This window comes from Aythya marila, assembly GCF_965140915.1.
Source record: "Aythya marila genome assembly, chromosome: 2".
NCBI lineage: Eukaryota > Metazoa > Chordata > Aves > Anseriformes > Anatidae > Aythya > Aythya marila.
Window position 1 is genome coordinate 19,282,868 of NC_139043.1, and position 22,038 is coordinate 19,304,905.

At 36.7% G+C, this 22,038-nt stretch overlaps 1 protein-coding gene across 1 annotated transcript in view; it reads left to right on the top strand.

Moving 5' to 3' along the window:
• Window positions 1-22,038, top strand: part of PIP4K2A (phosphatidylinositol-5-phosphate 4-kinase type 2 alpha) — a 108,590-nt gene that overhangs the window by 56,384 nt on the left and 30,168 nt on the right. Inside the window, exons 2-4 of the mRNA XM_082754321.1 lie at window positions 1,285-1,382; window positions 2,412-2,508; window positions 19,365-19,517. Of these exons, the coding sequence (XP_082610447.1) occupies window positions 1,285-1,382; window positions 2,412-2,508; window positions 19,365-19,517 (348 nt within the window). The remainder of the gene's footprint in view (window positions 1-1,284; window positions 1,383-2,411; window positions 2,509-19,364; window positions 19,518-22,038) is intronic.

The window sequence follows — 22,038 nt, forward strand, 5'->3', positions numbered from 1 at the left end:
AAGTTCAGTTCTGCAGAAGGTTATACTTGCAGTGGGTGTGCTTTTTATCCTCCAATATTTATAACCTACGGCTGCTTCAGTGAAAGCTTCTCAGAAAGCCTCCCTTAAGCAGGATAGCATCTGCAGGGAACTACCAGCTTCCCAGTTGGAAAACATTTTTGGATAAGCAAAACCAATGCTAAGAGCACAGGTCACCCCTATTTCGTTACATCCACCTCTACTGAATGTTTGTGCTCTCATATAGAGAGTTCTCCCCTTAACTACACTCTGTAGAAAGCTGTTGAAGCAAAATGTGCTATGCGGAAAGATTTGATCATGGAAATGGAGAAGTATTTTGTTAATGATTTGAAAGAGCTGTTGTAAGCTAACAATATTCTGTTATGTTTATCATTCTTTTACTTAAAGTTTATTAAAATAGTAGTAGATTAATACAATTATAAAAACACACCTACAAACTACATAACTGTGAAGTTGTCTACACTTTGTCATAAAGATATGGCCAGAAGTGCATACTTCTGAAATTTCAAATATATAGGAATATTATATATTATGTACTCAGTATATAATAGTGAGGAGACTGGCAATATTTATTTCCAAACTAGAAAGAGCAGATGGTACCCGTAAATATAATAAAATAAGGAAAACCTTAAAACTTCTGCATCTATTTCTAAGCACAAATTTGAATATTTAAGTAGTTTGTCAAACTTGAGCAATCAAAAACGTGCCTGAATGCTGCAACTGCAAAAACTTGGCTGGGGTCTGCACTGTTGTACAAAAAAAAGCCACTTCTTACTGAGTCAAAAGTGTGTGCCTTCAAAATTTGGGGATTGTTTTCTAGAAATAGTTTCAAGACATAGACGGGTAAGACTAGTTCATAAGCTGAAAAGACAAATAGTCATCTGAAATACAAAATTTAAATCATCTTAGGAAAATGTAGCTCAGTTGGCTAAACAAGAACAGTGTGTTAGCATTAAAGACCATTTTGCTGGCATCCTCACTGACCTTCCTTAAAGAGCACACTCCAGGTGTGCTTTGAAGCACTTTTTTTCTGAAACCAGTATAAATATGGAATGCTCTTTCTTCTTTTCCAAAGTGTCTACCTTGTCAGTGCATTTAATCTGGAAAGAATAAATCTGGGTTTGCATTTTTCTTTCACTAATTTTCACTCCCAGGATACAAGAAACCATAGGCCAAATAACTTTTTTTTTTTTTTTTTTTCAATTAAGACATATGCAGAATCTTTGCAAAGATATCAGCAACTAAATGTATTCTTTTTTTCTCTAGATCAATGAACTGAGCCATGTTCAAATCCCTGTTATGTTGATGCCAGATGATTTCAAAGCATACTCGAAGATTAAGGTGGACAATCACCTTTTCAACAAGTAAGTACAAGCAACAATTCTTTGTGGAGGGGGACAGTGGCAGTGATATTTTATGAAGTACTATGAACTCTGTTATTTTTCAGTTGATGTGACTGAAGTTTTGATGATTAAGTTAATCCTGTGATAAACATAACCATCTGTGCTGTTCCAAAAAGTAACAGCAGGGGCTGCTGGGTAGTATTCTTCTTCCATATGGTTTATTATTGCCTTATGGATATCTTATATATTGAAGATGATCCTCTCTTGGTGTGTTTATTTATGGCTGATATAAACATTTATTTGGGAATTTTTTAAAACATAAATTGGGGTGCATAAACATTTAGTATTTTAAATTAAAAATTTGAATGAGAATTTAAAGCATATTTCAAAGCTTAATAATGTGCAACTTTTAATAATTCATAATAGGATATTATATCAATCAAAGTTCCAAATGTATTAAGATCATTTAATGTAATATCCACGTCTCTTTAAAATGATGCTACATGAACAGGATGTGCATACATACAAAACTATTAATGATGCTTTGCGTACAACCCATTTAAGAATATTTGGAAAAAATGAATAATTCTGCTATTTTGGGTCTTCTTTACTCTGTGACAGAGTTCAAAGTTACTTTTCTCAAGTATAAGTATGAAATGAACAACTGAATATTAAAACTAGCTCTGTACTCAATGAGTCCAATTTGCTTGAAGTTTGGCACTGTCAGTACTTCCTAGTGTCACCAAAGGTATAGTAATTCTTGTATAATGCAATCTAAGGTTTCACTTCTGAAATAATTTAAGGGCAATGACAAAACATTCTTTTCTGCTTTTGAGTCCAGGTTCAGCTTGTTAGAGATAAATAGATATAAATTTATTAAACATGGTAAAGGAAAGAACATGGTGAGACCAAATCTTGTTCAAAAAGAGAAGGCTCTAGAGGGGAGATTGTAAATCTCCTTATTTTCTGCTTTGCATGAACAGAATACTCTCGAGTTACTTAATTACATATGCGGGTGAATGAAGTTGATTTGGTTTTGTATTCTTTCAGAGAAAACATGCCAAGTCATTTCAAATTTAAGGAATATTGTCCAATGGTTTTCCGTAATCTAAGAGAGAGGTTTGGAATTGATGATCAAGACTTTCAGGTAAGTTCACTTTCAAAACTCTTAAATCAGGGATATATGCAAGGTTTAAAGGTTCATAAAGCTGCAGTTGCTAACAGGACAAAGTGCTGAAACACTTCAGAGGAAAACTAAGAGAAAAAGAATACATTCTCTCTGTTCCTTCCCCCACCTGCAGCCAGAACATTTCTGACTTATTTGTTTGCCTCCCCTGGCTGTCTTCTGGCAGCCTGCTGCTATCTTCTGTCCTCCTTATTTCCCAGTATCTCCCAGTCATTAAAACTGAGGGGTGATACCTCTTGCAGGAGGAAGAAGAAACAATCTCTGGACGCTGCTGACAAGAGATGCTGTATTCAGCTGAGTCACTCTGATAACAGTTGCTTTAGGGATATGTATATGTGAGATGTGGTTTCAGAAACCACCATGTCTGTTTCCTTCATGGTTTTTTTTTTTTTTTCTTTAGACAAGAATGATCTGTGGCCAGGCAATTTCATACTGCTTCATTACACTCCATTTTTCCCTTTTTTAAAAGGGCCTGGAAACAAATAGCTTGCTAAGAGCAGATACAGCAAAACAAGAAATTGCTCTACATTTGGCAGCGTTGTTTCTTGCAGTCAAAGCCTCTTTTCAGCCTTTGCAAAGGAAAGTTCTTGAACTCTGCTTCAGTCAGATTTGCCAATACTCACTGACATTCCCTTTTCCATTAACTGTTCCTAATGCACATCATTTCCATCATAGGGATAATTCCTTCTGCAATCACACTGCTAGACAGCCTGTCCTACATAGCACTCTCTGTGTGACCCACTGTCTGCTTCTTGTCCTGGTCTTTTGCTCTTTTAAGATATTTTGATATGGGTTGCAATTATGCCTTAGTCTGTCACTAAGATATTTAGAAGATATTTAATAAATAGTAATAAATTTTATAAAAGGTTTTGAGTAGCTAAAAAATTTGTACAAAATGCATTTGTGATAACACTCCCATTCATGCTACATAGAGCAGACTGAATGCTGCAGCCCAAATCTGTATCTAATTCTTTCAGCTGTCCACTGATTTTCCCCTTTCTCAATGTGAAGCACTGTGTTAAAATATATACATTGGTTAATGTATGCTTGCACAAGTGCAGGTAGAAATTCGGGTATGAATCTCACTATATAACCACTAACTTTGGGAAGACACTTTGCCAGCAGATGGAGAAGGGGGGTTGTTTTGTTTTGTTTTACTTTCCTTTGGTAAAGCTGTCATGAGCCTGTTGCAGGATTCCTCACTGTCCTGTTTACAGAAGAACTGCTTAAGAGGAAATACATCAAGACTTGGCCAACAGTTAAAACAGCTGGGGCTGTTGCAAAAATATCAGTTTGCATTCCTGGTACAATTTTCTTGGTGGACCAAAGAGATACACTTTGTTAGGGAAGATATGATCCTTTTATATGAAGGTTTTCCTTTTTCTTGATATAAAGGAAAAGGATCAGTGTGTCAGAGAGGAAGATGTGATTGGTCCTAAACTTAAAATTATGATGTCAGCTCATGCTTTGTACCTTTGAGAAGATGGGGTAATAACATTAGTAGGCAAATACATATGAGAAGATTCTGTCATTAGTTAAACCTGGTAAAATTAGCATAATCAAAAATTCTGCATACCACAGTGTTGTGGGCTGTTTTTATCTCTAGTACTATGCTAGCCAAATCAGGAATTCCTGTGTTGTAACCACTACTGATTGGATTTATTAATTGTAACTAAATAAAATGTCCTAATTTTCAGATTAAAAATAAGTGGTTTTTAGCTATGTGTTTTGAATTTTTATGACAATGTAAGCAAACAACAATCCAAAAGAAGAAAGTGCAACCACATCCTGTTTTTTGTTTCAACACTTATGTGTTAGCTGCAACATCTTCAGTGCTATTCAGTATTTCAAGCATATCTAGCATAAAGGAAAAGATTAGTTAATATAATTTTGACCAAAGGGAAGACAATATCTGCATTCACCATTCTTTTTTTTCTCAATCCAAGCAGTTTATCACTCTGAATTCTCATTCTACTGGACTGTTCTAATAAAATAAAAATACTCAGAGTAGTAATATGTTTTGAACACATTTTTAAACTTAAATTATCTTTACAGGAATACGCATAAATGAAAATCCATGCCACCCTGGCCTTGTATGTAAAAAAGGGATTACCCCCATTAAAAGTAGAAGTTGCTTTCATTTTAATGCTACATTTCCTGTGATATAGAAAGGGAATCTAATTTGACAAAGGGAGCTGACTATATGTATATACTTTTTTTTTTCAGATAATATTTATGTTCAGGAAGTTATTCCAATGAATGTTGATCAAAATGATTGACTTATACTCAGAAACCAAACACGATATGGAAAAACACAATATCGAACTGAGAGATAGTTAAGGGAAGAGATAGCACATAACTTTCTCTACATAGTGTGTTTCTTATAAAATATTTCAGGAAAGGAGTCTCAATCAATTATGAACAATGTCATTCCCGTTATTGAGCAAGACAGTACTGGTGTAGATAAATAAAGCCATTTACCCTCTTCATTAGTCAGACACATCAGTATAAATTAGGCAGAACACTCCTTTTAAACGTTCTTGTTTTCAGAGTGTTCTGCAGATACCCTTGATGAGTTGTTCCAGAGGGCAGATAGTGCTAACTCATAAGGAAAGATTAAAAAAAAAAAAAAAAAAAACTACCTCATGAAAAGAATTTGTTAGTGTATGGTTAGTTACTAGGCCATACTCATTTTAATTCTTGACATTGTGTTATTTACTTTGTACAGTAGTTTAGTGGACTGCTTAACACACAGACAGATTTAGTTCACATACAGTGCGATTAATACAAATATTTCCCCGCAGAGATCTCTTAACCCTGAAGAGGGATTTAAGTCTTATCAAGTACAGTTTTTTCCCTACATTCAATCCAACTTCAGAGTCAGGAGAACTGACATAGTTTCTGCCCTGCAGGAAGCCATTTCTAGTCATGACGATTACAGTTCCTGTAATGGGCTCCCACCCTTCACATGATGAAAAGCTACTCCTTTTGTTGAAGCATCTTTGGTAACCTATCCTACATCTGTCTGCCTTTCATAGCTAGTTGGGCATCACTGAAAGATGTTTTGATTAGTACTGAGATGGGATTAGTTTCCTAGAGACACATGTGATTCATTCTTTATTATGGACAGCAATGTGGAGAATATAGTACAAAGTTAAACATTGGGTTTTGTTCAAAGTTTGCCTTTGTTATGACAAATTACAAACTTGTTATGACATATTACATCTTTAACCTAAGCTAAGAAACTTTGATCCTATGTCAAAAATTGCTTTATTGGACCCTGACTTTCCTTCTTGTTGATCACCTATTACTAGGGTATTTATTGCATCAAATAAAAATGGTCTGGCTGTTTTTCTTGTGAAAGGGAACACAGGTGATGATTAGTTAGTGTGAATCAAAATTGCATTTGAGTACTGTAAAACCTTTAAAACCATTTTAACCACTTATATAGATGATAAATTATCAAAGTGAAGGAGATTTTGTGCTGGTGTGTGATTTAGATCTCATACTGAAGATAATTTTTAAGTGTCAAAGAAATTCCACAGCCCAAAGCATTAAATAGTGGCAAATTTTGCCTTGATAGGGTAAATTACCTTGAGATACTGTTTTTGTTAGTGTCTTCTATTTCACTGAAGAGGAATCCATAACTCTAAAGATTGTTATAACATTGACAGGAAAATATTTGAGAACATTAACTGTTCCTAGCAGGGGAAAAAGATGATAATTCAGTAAAGGAAATCACTCACTACAGTCCTAAATTAATTTTTAATTTCTGCATTCCCCTTTAGCTTCAGATATTGGTTTTGCAAAAGTTATTCTACAAAAATGCCTTTTTTCCAAAATGTATGGAGTCACTGAGGTAACCTTGGTGTTTATTTTCAACTTGTTTGACATAATTTCTTACCTAACAAAATCCATTAATACAATTCTGTCAAAAATTGTAGGACTGGCTTCTGGAAACTGTAAAATTATGACAGATAAGCAAGCTAGCAGCTAACTGACACCTCCTCCAACCAACTCCAGAAAAAGAGGGTCTACTACTGTTACAAGTGCTTCTGCTTCTGTTGCTTTTTTTAAAAAAAAAAATTAATTTACTGTCCTCTCACACATCTGTTCTTGTTTAAAGTTCTTGCTGAATCCTACATCTGGATTCCACTAGGCAAAAGAGTTCTTGCCCTATAAAATAGAATTTCTCATACCAGAGGGCACTGATGTCCTGCTGTACCTAAGATCCTTCTGCTGGCGATGGGGGAGAGGGCAACTGATTTTCCTTAAAGTTTTATTACTTAGTGTAATAGGAGACATGTTCACTTCTCGCTTTGCCTGTCTGCAGGAGCAATTTGTAGAGGCTGTCTGTGCAGGATAAACAATTCATAAAGCACTTGTAGATGGTCCATAAGTTCATTTTAGTGTAGAGCTCCTTGTTATTTCTGTATGTGCATTTTTTCATATACAAGCTTAAAATCCAAAAACGAAATTTGAAATTGCCTTAATAAAAAACATATGAACTCAGTATCTTTCACTTCTTTAGGAGAGATGTGAACCTCTCCTAAAGTTTCAGTATCTTTCACAGCTTTCTATACAGAAGAATTTCTCGAAGTAGTTTGTAGTCGAGACTGTAGTATAGCTTCAGGTAAATAGTGCAAATTCTAGGCTATTTTTTCAGAAGTTATCCTTTAATATTATTTCCTTCTGAGGTACTTACATTTCAAATCACCAAGATTCTTCTCAACCTGTGAACATTTTTGCTCATTTTGTGTGACTGTTCCAATTCCAAGATAACATATGAGGAGTTTGCAGGCTATATTACAACCTAATATGATGTATTCGTTGGATCGAAAAAATATCCATCAGCAATGGTGCAGCTTTTTGGAACAGGCTAGTGGCTTGTTGGTCTGGCTGAGATGGAGTTAACTTTCTTCATAGCAGTGTGTATGGTGCTGTGTCCTGGATCTGCTCTCAACCATAAGTGAGCGGCTGTGTGGGTGCTTGGCTGCTGGGCAGGGTCAGCCTGCCACATCTGTCTGCAGAGGTCCCCTTTCAGTGCATGGCTGTGTGCTCAGTGCACAGAAAGCGGGGCTGTTTTGAGCAGTGATGGCTGTTGAGGCAGTGTCCTGAGCTGGCTGCTGTCCACAGATGAAGGCATAAAGAAGAGTTTCAGTTTCTTTAGACTCCCCACGGCTATTAATGGTTCTCTGAAGTATCTGTGTTCTCCAGTCCTTGAAAGGGAGGCACAACTTGCCTATTACAGCTAGGAAAAGCGAATTATTAATACTAATCTGTTGTAACTACAGTCTTTAATGAGACGTATTTAAAAAAAAATCCATGCAAAAGTTGTGCATATAATCCTCTTATAGAGACCTACCCCTCAACAGAAGTGTCAGCCCCTAAATTGTAAGTAATTTGAGATTTCTCACAGCACCTCTGGATGACAAGTACAGCTGGTGCCATCAGTGATTAAGTGTTACTCAGTAGTGCCACTGTTTTAATCAGCTGCTGTTTTTTCAAAACAAAACACACAGTGAGGAGTGATCTTAAATGTCTCTCCCTCATGAAAATGAGCTGTGAAAGTCTTGCTAGGTCTTAGGTGGCTAGATTGATGAGGAAGGTGACCTCCAGAGGTCCCTTCCAACCTCAGCCATTCTGTAGCTCTGTGATTGAATCAGCTGGGAGTGTCCAAGGTGCATTTTAGTAATTTCGTATTTCTCCTGTATGAGAGAGGGGGGCTGTATATGGCAGAATGATCCAGATGAATGCATATCTTTTAGGTTTCCCACATCCAATTCATTTCCTTATGAGGCTTAAAATAGAGCTCTACGCTCATGCATTTGCACTGAATTCCTTCATTTATCAGCCCTTGGTTTGGGAAGTGACAGGATGCCTCTAACATCAAACTACAGACAACAAGGTCAGCAATAAATGTCTCAGCAACAACTACATTTAGAGTTGGATCTTGTTTCTAAGACAATATCCTTTCACTGACTATTTGATAAAATGCATAAATAGTCCTGGAAGCAAGAGCCATCTGAAAGAAAAGTCCTGTGGTGGTCATTTTAGCATGGTAAATCTGTGGAAAAGTTCTTCATGAAAAGTTCTTCAGTTCATCTGCCAAATGAGGGACCTGTAGCAGAGCATCAGTCTCTGGATCCAAAACTGACATTGGCACCAAGATGGTCAGAGCTGCCAACATCTTGTTTGACATGGGCACGTGTGGTAGTGGTAGTAAGGTGTTGAGCCAGTTGTACTAACAAAAACTGTGGCGTTTGTAGTCTTTCTAGCATGTAAAAAAGTACGCAGTGTGAATATGATGTTACAGGATTTGGTGCCTCAAGTGTGAGTCCAAATAGGGATTTATGGACTGTGGGACTGAACATTAGTAGGTATGACAGCTCTGAGGTATTTTAACCTCTGGCTTCTCTTAGTCTTCCCTGGAGCAAACAGTTATTTTGCCTTGCTTTCAGCAGTGTCTTGCCTAAACTAAATAACATTCACAACTAGGTATTCGAACCAGAAAAAAAGTAATTTAGCATGTGTGGGCAACATCAAAAAATGGAGCAAAAAAATAGGAGCACCCTGAGCAATTACAGAGGCAGCCCTTGAAAATGAGGCATCAAGCCAAGCTTTGCAGGGCTGAAGGAGAAAGGCTCATAGATAAAGATCCCTAACTCTTTCCAAAGCAAGCGTATGGCTTAAACTGGCAGCTCCATATCCAGACAGTCTGAATAGGGTAACTTGATTTAGGAAAGAATCTCGTATTTTATTGATTATGCTCTCATTACACCAAATCAAAGAACCCATGACCTTGCTCACAAAGGGATGGCTCAGTGCTAAAAAGAAGAAAAAGTTTGTGTTTCACCTTTCTCTGTTCAAGATGTTCATGTCTTTCACCACAGTAATGACTCCCTGAATGCAATTTGCTTTTGAATGTTCATAGGTGTTCAGACTGTGTACATCCACATCTGAATGAGGCCATAGCAGGTACTTGATATTTCTGACAGGTGACTCATAGGACCAGAGTGGCTTGTTTTTCTCTTTCGGAGCCTCCATGACATTCACCATAGCTCATTTGAGCCCTGCTTTTGAGCTGACAAGAAATCCTCGTGCAGTGTTATCTATACATCTGCCAAAGGCAAGGGGAGGTCATGCCACTGAGTGTGTTTGCAGGATATGTTAGTGGTCAGGTATGCATTGCTACATGCTAGACTTCTTAGACATATGTCTGTGTCAGAGATCAGTGTTTCTTGATGGACTGACAGACAGATTCAACCTGCAGATGTAATGGAGTGTGCCTTCCAGAAAATTTATCAGCACAGGCTCTAGCAAAAGCAATTTTCCCACCTCCTAACGTGACAACTTATATGTTAGGAGAGAAATGTCTTCCTTTAAAGCTATTCTTCTAAAGGAAAAAAATAAAAAATTTAAAAAAAAGAATTTACTGTGAAGTATTTTCCATTGTACCATCCTATTGCATATATGAATGTGCTCAACAGCAGTGGTAGAATGTGTGATGCCAACACTCATAGTAAACCCCAAAGTCTTCCCTACCCTTCGTTGTGTGACAAAACCATGCGTCTCTGCGTTTGATGCTTCTGATGTTACAACTCAAATTACAACTCAAATTACAAGCCTCTGAGGCTCTACATCCAGTTGTATGACACTGTTTCTGTCTGATATGCTTCTTAATCAGTAATCCAGGTCTAATTCGTCCACATCAATGATTCCCAAGGTCATTTTTTCATTTTAAAAATAAAATGAAAAAAAAGTTGGGGAAAGCTGCAAGCTCGTCTTTGTAAGAACCTGTGCATGGCTCAGGCAGCGTCACAGAAGAACAGCCAGATCCTCTGTACGTAATTCCCCTAACAGCAGCGAACCCCTGCCAGGCTTTCCCACTGACCTATGATTTCAGTCATCACAGAGCATCATCTGTGCACTTGTTTTTGCCTATTCGTTCATGCAAAGCTTGCCCGGAGGCGCTCGTAAATAGCTTGGGATTTGATCTGATTTGTCTTTGGGGTATGTGGTTGAAATAGTAGGGGAATGTCTTGTGACGCTCGTTTTAGCATCCCACGACTTCTGAATGAGATCACAGTACCAGAAGCTGTTGTTTTCCTTTTGTCCAGACGTCGCAAGATGGGAAAGATTTAAATCAATGAGAAGCTGTTAAGCCAGTCAGTTAGAAAAATTACTGTTCCCCTAAATCTCTCCAAGCTTTATCACCAGAATTTTCCTATTGCCCTTTTTCTCTTTTTATGAAAAGCTCTGTCTCGATGACAATTTCTATTAGGCTCTCTTTTTAGATTAGTTACATGAAGTATTTCTATTACATCCGACACATAGTTCACACGTTCAAAGTTTCTAAAATATAATCTCGTCTGCTAAAGCAGCAGTTAAAAAACAATGACATTTACATTAGATGTGTAAAAGATTAGAATGAGCTAATTAAATTGACCTTTAAATCTCCCCACCCTCTCAGAGGCCGTGGCTAATCCTTGGCCTCCCACTGTGGAGATAAATATCCTTGCTGTGAACGCTTCAAGCAAAGTGGGCAGAGGAGGAAGAGCCTCACCAGCAGTTCGTCTTTGAAGATGGGGGCACCGCTTTGCCAGTTATAAATACAGCTTGCAATTATGGATGGGGGGGGCAAACCTCTCCTGTAATCCAGTGGCAGGGCTTATGGCTGTGCCCTATGTGCTTTCTCACAAAAAATGTTTCATTCAGAGCATATAGCTCCAAACAGCTTTACTTGCTGCTGATAGAAGCAACCAACAGCTCTGTAAATCGGGCTACCTTTTTTTGCTATCTGGTGTTGGTATAATTAGCATTATCAATTATACAGTAATTTCTTAGTTACAACAGGCTGCTATTTTTATTGACCAATGTGCAAGGTAGAAGGAGACTGAGGATGCCTCTTACAAAGTGTTCGGCTTGATATTTTGTGACTTTGTTATTTTCTATAATGCTAATTATTTGGGGGAGGGGAGTAATCAAAAAGTAAAAATTACGTGAATAATAGATGATTAAATGACAACAATCAAAATTTAATTGTCAATGAGCAATTGACATTTCGTGCAGTGAAAACCTGAAGAAGATGCAAAATCTGTCCAAATGGCAAAGCGTGATAAAGACAAGGATTTCATACAAAACAACTTGGATCACCTGGCATCCTGAGCCTGTCCAAACGTGATGCCTTTTAATACAGTTAGATGAATAATTATATGGATAAAAGGGAAAGCAGAACTACAGAGGGGAAGGCTGCATTTGAGGAGGTAGTAGCTCTGAAAAGGAACAAAAGGTCAAAGAGGACAAGAATTTAGCACTAGTGTGAGCTCCTGATGAGAAGGAGTAACTACTCCCTTGGGTGGATAAACTGGAGGATGTAAAATAAGACCAGGAATAACTATAACTTTTTTGAACATCTATTTGTTTTATGCTTGAAGTTAATACTATATATAGTTTTGGTGCTAGTCATCTTTAAAAACAAAGCATGTTGACAATTTGGATATAGAAGAAATATGGGAAACTGGCATCAAAGGAATTTGAGAACGTAGAGAATGCCTGTGATGGGAGTGGTAGAGCTTGGCCTGCCTCATTTGTAAAAATGAGAATTGAGAAGAAGTAGCATGTGAGTATCCTTGCAGAGAAAGAGTTGTAGATATTAGATAAGTAAGAATGACTGGAACTGAAAATCATTCAAATTCAGAATTAGACTCACCTTTTCAGCAATATAAATGATTAAGTACTAGAACAACTGTAGTGGTGAATCTTTGCCTTTTGAAGCTGAAAAATCAAGACTGTCTTTCTCGAAGTTGTGCTTTGACCAAAAGCCTAGATCAGAGTTCAATTTAAGAGAAGCTGGGTGATATGAAATGGCTTGTGATGTGTAGCATTCGTGTTGGATTCTAGTTTGTGAAATTCTGTTGAAGGCTCAAGAGGAGCTCCTCTGAGCTTCAAAGGATTTTGGATCAAGTGCCAAGAGCACCTCTAGAAAACACATTTTCCTTAACTAATGCACTTTCACTGTAGCAGGTAAGCTAAAATTCTACACTGACTGAGATGCTGAGGGAAGAGAAGGGGTCTATAGTAAAATGAAGTGAACTTTTAATTAACTTGTTAAAGAATATGCTATTCTTAGGTGAAATTATGATATAATTTAGGTGTGCTGAGTAACTTTCTGTATCAAGAACTCTTTGGGAAATGACATACTAGTAAGTGGTGTAGCTCTTACTCATTTATTTATATATTCATATATTTATAGCTGTACTTAGATTATTTCCTCAGAAATTAATTCTGTGGTACAGGACAAGTTCTTTGTTATTTGTAGCCTGTTACTAGGAAAGACTAGGTGAATATTTCTGGTTGCCTGCTATTCAGTGCAACATAGCTGATTCTTTTTATATTGATTTATGTAAGGGCAGTGAGACTTTCAGGCAGTTATTTCTCAGAGGGAAACTATTTGGGAGAGAGGGGGAGGTACGCAAAAGAGAAATGTATCTGCTAGAGGTATCTCTGAACTTGGCACGCTAAATGTGTCTTCAGTTGTATAAGTAATTACACAAGTAATTTAGCGTAGTCTTTAAATGACCTCATAAAAGTATTCACACTTCAAAAGTACAAACCCTTTCCATTCTCCTGAGACCAAAAGCCAGCAGGCACAAGATTAAAACTTCACAAATTAGAGGCGAATGGGGAATTGGCAGAGCACCGCCACTCAGAGCAGTAGGCTTCGGGAGAGCTGCTAAGTGAAGCTGTTAAGTGGGGCAGGGTATGTGTGGCTGGCAGATGTTGGAGTCGTGAGGGCGAGGACCGAGGCATGCAGAGACAGAAGCTGAGACAGCTGAGAAAACATGAACAGGGTACTGTGACCCTGTTTTCTTTGAGTTTTCTGCTCACTGAAGGTATAGTGTAAGCAGGTGATTTTTATTACCTTGTTCTAACTAGGGCTCTGATACTGTACGGCTACTGCACTGTCTCCTCACACAGTATGCAAGTGTTAGGTATCATCAGCAGTGAGTGATAGTAAAAGGGTTGTTAGGACATCAAACCTGTATCTTTGGAGGATGAATCTCAGAAGTTTTTTTTCCTATGTCTGAAATTCCTATGTTCCCTGTTCTCTTTGCGGCTCATAGATCTGTTCTAAGTGAGGAGAGGCTCCTTTCCTATCTGCTCATATTCCACTTGATCTTACCCTAATTAAGAAGCAGAGCCCGAGGGAACTCAGTCTGGCATTAACCATCATCTGTCTCTTCCTGCTTCTCCTTCCTCCTCCCTCCCTCCCTTAGTCCTGCTTCTATTTTCCATTTGGAAAAAGGAGATGCTTAACTTTCTATTTTTCTATTCTATTCTATTCTATTCTATTCTATTCTATTCTATTCTATTCTATTCCATTCCATTCCATTCCATTCCATTCCATTCCATTCCATTCTCTTCTGCTCTGCTCTGCTATTATGCCCTCATCTAGATATGTCTTTTGGGGTAATACGTAATTTTAAAAGAGAAAATTCCACAAACTTTACATGCTTTGTGTGGTAGACTGTGTATATTGGACACCACACGAGATGTTGCTGATATTTCTGTCAGGGATGTCTTACCAGTTTCAGCTTTACTAGTGGCTGTGCGTGAAAGAGACTTTAGCAGGACCTCCTTGGCGACTTTATGTGCTAACTTAGAAGAGCCTTCGTATTTTCCAGCAAAGACTCTCTTCCATGTCTAATATATGTACTATTTATTTGATGGTGTAGTATAGCAGATTTGTTTGTCAAGGTTGAATGGGGTGCAAAATGCTTTGATTTACACTTGACAGTTTGTGTCAAACAGGTGCATTAGATTAATTTACCTCAAAAGTGGAGGATCTTAAGTATTATAGAATCACAGAATGGTTTGGGTTGGAAGGGACCTTAAAGATCATCTAATTCCAACCTCCTGCCGTGGGTAGGGACACCTCCCACTGAATCAGGTTGCTCAAAGCCCCATTCAACCTGGGTGTTTTTAAGATATTTTTAAGTAGCCATATTGTTTCCACGTTGTTTGTTGAATAATGATTTTTCAAGTGCAAACCAATTTCTGTGATTTTTTAAAAAAGATTCATTGTAGCGATAATCATGCAACAACTTCATGTATTTTATTGAAGACAGATTTCTAGTTATAAAGGAATATAATCAGTATATTTGAAAGGTAGGATATTTTGCATGGTACATAGCAGCTTTAGAGGAATTAGAACTTTTCTCTGTTCACAGAGGTAAGTGTGAAACACGACAAAGAAAACTGTCCACAGACAACGCTGAGCCATGCATTATCAGCAGAGGAAAGTGATAATACACTGACTAGTAATGAGCCCAATATGATGGCATTCATTTTAATTTTTCATCTTTTTAAAACATACATATTAATTAAACTTACACAAGTATCAAAAGAACACACAGCAATTATCATTGATCTTAAATGTCCTTCATTTTCCACCTCCTTTCAAGTGTTCAAAGGAGCTGTATTCTGTCTCTGAGGAGAGCATTGTATTGAAAGAGTTATTACAGGAATGGAGAGTTAGCAAAAACAAAGTGTCAACAATTTAATTAGAGGGGTTTTCTTATCTTCTACATATTTAATGTTTAAACATCTGATCTTTAATTTATTACTAGAGTCAGAGTATTGTAGAGAAGGCAGTCAGGTTACCTGTGCTCATATATAGTGGTGCTGCTTAACACAATGTTGTTTGGTTTATTCTAACAAATTAATTATGTACATGGTAAAATGATAGTTATATGCATTCTTAATTAAACTTGATATAGATAACTAATAATAAAATAGCCATCTACTCAGAAATAAATGCCTCACCATTTCTAATCTATTAAAACATTAAGAAGCAGTAAATTGTACACTAAATAATTATCTACAGATGTATTATATTCTCTTGTTAGAAATGTGTTCGGTATGATAGTTGTATTTGCAAATTAACTTGTCATTACAGTTAGCAATCAGGCAGAATTCATTTCCATTAGAAAAAACAGCTATTGCAGGAGAAGACAAGAATCAGTGAAAACTAAGTGACTTAATGAGGTTTCGTCCAGTTGATTTAGAATATGACTACATTTATTAATTTCTATTGGAATCTGACTAGTTTCTATTTTTTATGTCTGGCTTGAATTGTAATGAAAGAAGCATGATAAAAGGAATAGTAGATAATTCATTCTCTTATTTTTGCGGCTGTCACTCTTTTTAAGTTAGAATTTCTTACTGCTTGCACTGTCTATTTTTAAATGTGTCGAGTACCATATTCCAACAAGAAATATTACAAAAATAAGAAGAAGAAGAAGAGTGAGAATATATATGTGTTGTTTTTGATGGGTTAATACATAAATATATACTATATATTTCTGGTTATTAATGAGGAGGTTGTGTTTGCAGGAACGCTGTACTTGAAAAGCAGGAAGAGCTATTTTAAGGCCTTACACTTGGAAGAGTGCAATAAGTGCTTGTGAAGACCAAAGGCAACAGATTCTAAAGGAGTGAAGGTTATAGGAATAGCAGTGAGGTGGTATGTGGTAAAAATTGTTTTTTTTTGTCCCATTCTGGGCACAGAATTGTTGACTGAGTTTCAGCAGTTGAAAAGTCCAGAGAAGCAGCATCTTCTGTGTGCTGCATCTCAGCCGTGGCATTACCAGCAGAGATTCAGAGAGACTTTTGGAAGCAGGGTGCTTTTACTTGTAGTAAAAACACTCATTTTTTTCAGTCATATTGAGTACTCCCTGATCTTTCTTTCACTCAAATCTGACATGGCTTTTGGTGAAGAATGTTGGAATATACCTTAAGAGTACCTGAAATTTTGGACAATAATGCTAGTCCATGTCCTCCTTATTGTCTTCCCTCTTTCCCTCCTCCTTCTGAGGTTCCTTGGCAGATTGGCAGGTATACTCTTTGCAACTTTTTATAGCAAAACAACTTAAGGCTCCCCCTAGGTTAATTGCTTTCAAGATTTATACCACATGGCTTACAGTTTAAAGGGTAGGATTCTCTGGGAGCAATACGTTCAGAAAACTGTGGTTACTGACAAGTAGTTTAGCTTTATTGCAACAGTTAACCTCAGAATAATGCACCTTTTTCTTCTGGGAACAATAACAAATAATTACCCAGTAGCCTTTATTATTGCTAACTGAATTATAGCCTAATAATTTAGCAGTAGTTCAATTCATTATATACGCTGATGATTACCCATGCTTTAGCTTTTTTCAAAACTAAGAATAATTATTATGTTTCATCATATTTTCCAGAGTTGGTGATGAAAGTAACTGGATTTGCATAGTATTTGGAAAAAAATATATATTATCAATTTGACATTTAAAACAATTAAATATAAGCCCTGGAAATAAAGCCAAGTTCTGACACTGGAACACAGAAGGTTTCAACAGAGGGTGGTTTCTAAGACTAGCTCGATTTATGATTCAATTTTAAAATTAATGGAGTACTGACATCAAGTGTAGTACTAAGAAAATTCAGTCAATTTATAGTATGTGTTCTCTTGAGTAGACATTGTCTGTACATAAAAACATTTCAGTGATGGAGTGGTGGGAAATGAATTTGAATAAGGAACATCTAAAAGCAGGTATGGAAAACTACAATAATGCTTAAATTCCCATATCTAGTATCTTCAGTGTATCAGGGCTTTCATCTGTTAAAATTGGCTACCAAAGGCCAGTGCAGAGCAGGAACTGAATCTTCAGTGGTTGTCCCAAAAGCTCTGTTCAGTTTAGAGAAATTATTTATTTATAATAAGCATTAGGGAAGCATTCACATACTTTTTTTCTTTAGTGGACAGAGAGGATTGCAGAGGAAAGCATCACAGTTGTGGTTTTATCACAGATATTAATAATGACTAATTCATTGAACAAGTCTAGAAGTACACAGAGAGAAGTGTGCAAAGATTTATTTCTCCTACGTGTCATAACGAAGCTTTTCATTTTCATAAGGCCTCGTAGAGCTGTGTGCTTTTAGGTGACTTAGTGTTATTCCTACTCCTCCTGAGTATTTCAGTAGAACAAAGTAAGCTTGTGGGAAAACGTTCTTACCTCATGTTAAATTGATTTAAGAAAGCATCCCACATTTGGGACAGGACTTAAATATTCTGAAGGCCTGTTGAGGCCAGTGGGTTTCCTGTACACAATTAGAAATACGGAGTTGTAATTGCGTGTGTTCAAGTGCCTACTTAAATTGGGGTTACAGTTGCCCTCATCTCGTGGTTGAGGTTACTATTTAATAATAATTGACACCTGTGCTGACCTCCTGGCACCGTGGTTGGACACTTTTGCATGTGCAGCTCCTGCTGAAGCTCCTAGAGCTTGTGATCACAGATTCCTGCATTGCTGGAATGAAAGCATAAATCTTCCTTCCAAAGAAGATACAGGTCCTATAAAATAACCTCTGGTGTTTTGGGTACCAGGTTGTGGTAGAGGGAGACTATTTGTAATTACTTTGTGAGTACTTTGTGACTTGATTCGTGGGGCCTTTTCAAACACCCAGAACATGTCAGGTTCTGTAGCTGCTGGAATTGAAATTTTGATATTTAGGAATCTGTAAAATCTGTTGCAAAGTTTCCACTTAGATACAAAATTTAATTACATTTCTTTCTGTGAAAATGGCTTTTCTTCCTGGAGGGAAAACGTTATTCCGTCTGAGTATGGAAGGGGGTAAGTTTGTTTCGATTTAGCAACAGCTGTTGGTGCAGTGTGGTGTAATGAGAAATGATAGCAGGAACTGGATTTTCCTTTTACCAGGAGTGATATACCAAATGGACTTACTGCAAGTACATGTACATTGCATAAGCATAGAAATACTACAGTCCCTGACTATATTCCAGCAGGCTGTAATTAACTTGTTTAATCTTTACAGAGTATGGGCCGTGTTTATGGAAATATATACAAGGTGTAAGCATGTGTATTCTCATGGCTGTGCTGCTGCTCTTACTATTTATTTTTTAAAATGCTGTGATTCAATTAAGTAACAATTGGTATAACATTTACTGGTAAAGAAAGATGAGCCAAAAGCAAGTTGTTATATTTTGTCTAATTTATTTTTACTGTTTTTAATTATAAAAATTCTGATCTGAATACTGCTTACTTTCTGGGGAAAAAAAAAATAAAGCAGCAGCTTTTGCTACTGTTGGAGCACACGTAGTCTCAAGCTTCAGTCTAAAAATGGTCTCTAACCTCTAGCTGTCTTTCCTCCTGACGGCTGTACAGTCATTAACTGATCTTCCCCTCCTGAGCTAGTGGGAAGATGGATGTGTCTGTTTTGCCAAAAGAACTATACAATAATATCACTTGCTTAATACTAGATAGGAAATCATTGGAATAGCTCTGGTACTAGAACTCAGAAATCTAACTCTTGTTATGTATCAGATCACACTGGCTCAAGAATAGGTCCTACTCAGTTGTAAAATGATCTTCTTATTAGGGATGAATCCTCTATGTATACTTACTATGGTATAGTACAGTGGTTCTTTTGGATTTTAATGACTATATGTTTACTTCCCAAATGCTGATAACATACACATAACAAAGGGCAGTAAATTTTCTTTGACTTCTAAATTGGTGACGGTCTGTACGTTTCCCCAAACACTCTTTTGTTCTGAAAATATTTTTTAAATGATTTGTCAAGGTAATGCAATATAATTAATTAAATGCTTTGCCGAATTCAGCTTACTGAATTCATACTGAATGCATCATGAATACTGAAAAAGATTTTAAAATAAATATAAATGTTTTATATTTGTTTTTATTAAAATTTGCATATTTTTGTCTGATGATGTGTGTTTTTTAATCAATTGACAGAACTCATTGACAAGAAGTGCACCGCTTGCCAATGATTCCCAAGCACGCAGTGGTGCCCGGTTTCATACATCCTATGACAAAAGATATATCATCAAAACTATAACAAGTGAAGATGTAGCAGAAATGCACAACATACTGAAGAAATACCATCAGGTAATAAGCTATTTATTGTCAGGGTGTGGGATCTCTTCTAATATATTACAATGCCAATCTTTTTTTTAGAGTTTTAACAGTTTTAAATGAGTAAGCTTCTTTTCTTTATTAGGAAGATTCTCTTTCTTTGCATTCCAGGCTTGAAATGACTTTATTTTGGGCTAGCTTGGAGGTCTCTGTGTACAAGTGTATGAATGCTGCAGATGACCTCTTTCTTCCTGTTCTAATCACTGAATGTGTTTCACTAACAACAGATGTCAAATAATAAATGTTGTATTGTATGAGAAATGAAAATATATAAATATAATTAATGTAAAATTCCTGCTATAATGTAAAAAAAAAAAAAAAATTGCTAATATGCGTTTCTATAAATTGCTTTAAAGTGAGAAGAGGAGAAGATCCCTCAAATCAACACTGGCAGTTTTGATACTGTGCCAGTGTATGATTTTTGTGGATGGTACAGAAGGGTACAGAACAGGTACAGAACTTGGGAAATAGAAGAAGCCTTAATAAAAATCAGTGCTAACTTTCTTAGTCCCAGATCTGTTTGAATAAGATCTAAAGCTGCATAAACCAGGAAAGACGCTAAAAATCATATAAACTATGATACCCAAAAGGAGGTGTGTATTTTCCCTTCTTTCCACTTTCTTGCTCACTTCTGTGGGTTGGGATTCCAGGTAAAGACTTAAGGACAATCAGGTTTTTTGTTGTTTTGTCTTATCTTGTATTGTGGTGATGTTTAGTCATTTTCTAATAGTTTCAGCAACTATAATAGAAATCACAAACTCCATTTTGAATGCAACACTAAGTGAATATAAAGTACCCACCTTGACTATTTTTTTATACTGTTACTCGTGTAAAACCAGTTTTAAAGCCATCTTTTGAGAAAGAAGAGAGACAAAAGCATGATTTTGGCGTGCTAGGAATTGAAGGAATTGCTTGCCATCCCTGGTTTCTTCTTCCATCTGCCTCCCTCTCCACTTTTGTTGTGTTCAAGTAAGATCTGTGAGTCCTATTCAAGCCCGGAGTGGCTGTGAAGCCTTCAGTGAGATAGATGTTAACTCCTTCCTCTCTGCATGTTGTTGTTCTGTGTAAATAAAATGTAAGACCAGCATGTATTTATTTTAACAGACAAATATTGTCCCTATCATAAATCTTTGTTAAGACCATCTTTTAATTACAATTTTACTAACGAGAAATGTAAACTATTATTTAATTGTAATTTTGGGGTAATTGCCTATTAGAATGTTCAAAGTTACAGTTTTAGCTTTAATTGAAAACATTTTTTCATTTGTGAAGCAGTGTGGGAAAATTAAAAGTTCTAGTCCATTTCTTGTTTGGTATTAGTAACTAGTATTAATGATCCAGATTTTTGAAACCATTAATCCAGCTGAGAAGTCATATTGCTTTTCAAAACAGTCGCATCCTTTCAAGAGTGTGTCCATGAAGACAGTGCTAACATGAATTAACCATTATTGTAGTCTTTATTCATTCATGCTTTCCAAACATCGGGGTTTTGTAATAGGCTAGGTTACGAGTAATGATGATTTGCAAGTTATCTGTACCAGGCATCTGATTTGATTTTCTACTGGCAAACGTCCATATATGAATGGAAGCATGCGCTTATGTAGTATTAGTAACATCTTACACATCATTATGTAAGTATCTTAAATAGCTTCAATCTGAAAGCTTTCAGTGTTGCCTCCAAAAGATTCATAAAGATACAACTGGTATTTCTTTTTGTCTCAGAACTTGAGAGCACTTTACAAATGCCAAGGAATTCAAGTACAGAGGCAATTTAATAATTGGACTTTTAATGAAATGAATTAATTTCAGTGTCTTCAGTAATGTGCTGTTAAAAGAACAAAATTGTTCTAATTAATTAAAGAAAATCTAAATTAAATCCCACTAACTCTGGCGAGGTGACTGATACCATGTCCTGTGTTTTGCTGCTGGTAATTACAAGCTTGGTATCATTAGGTACAGCAGCTTGTCCCCTCATTTCTCTAGACATTTTTCAGAAAAGGGAACCATAACCTGGCATGCTTGACAAAATCCAGAGAACCCATTGTCCTGGTGAGCAGGTTTTTAAATAGTTCTCCTGACCAAGTCATCCCACACAGGTGGGCCTTAGGCTGCTTCTGTACTGGCAAACCATTCAGTGGTGTTAACGTAGGCCAGTTGCTATTCCTACTTTGGAGTTTGAACATGGCCATCCTGTTTTAGGGAAGGATTTCATTGTTTGGATGCAAGTTCTGCCATCCCAGCTAGAATTGATTCCAGAGCGCAGTCCATGGGCTGTCCACTTCTCACAGGGATGGATGGATGGATGGATGTACCTGCAGGTTCTGTCAGATGGCTTCATTGCAGCAGTGTAGGGCTCTTCACATACGGCACTGCTACGCTTGTGGAAATCCTTGTCAATAAAACAAGTTCTCTTGAGCTCCGTTTTATTTTGGCCTACTCTCTTCTGCCAGTAGAGTAAATATATACATGACAAATCTACTGACTTATGTACTTA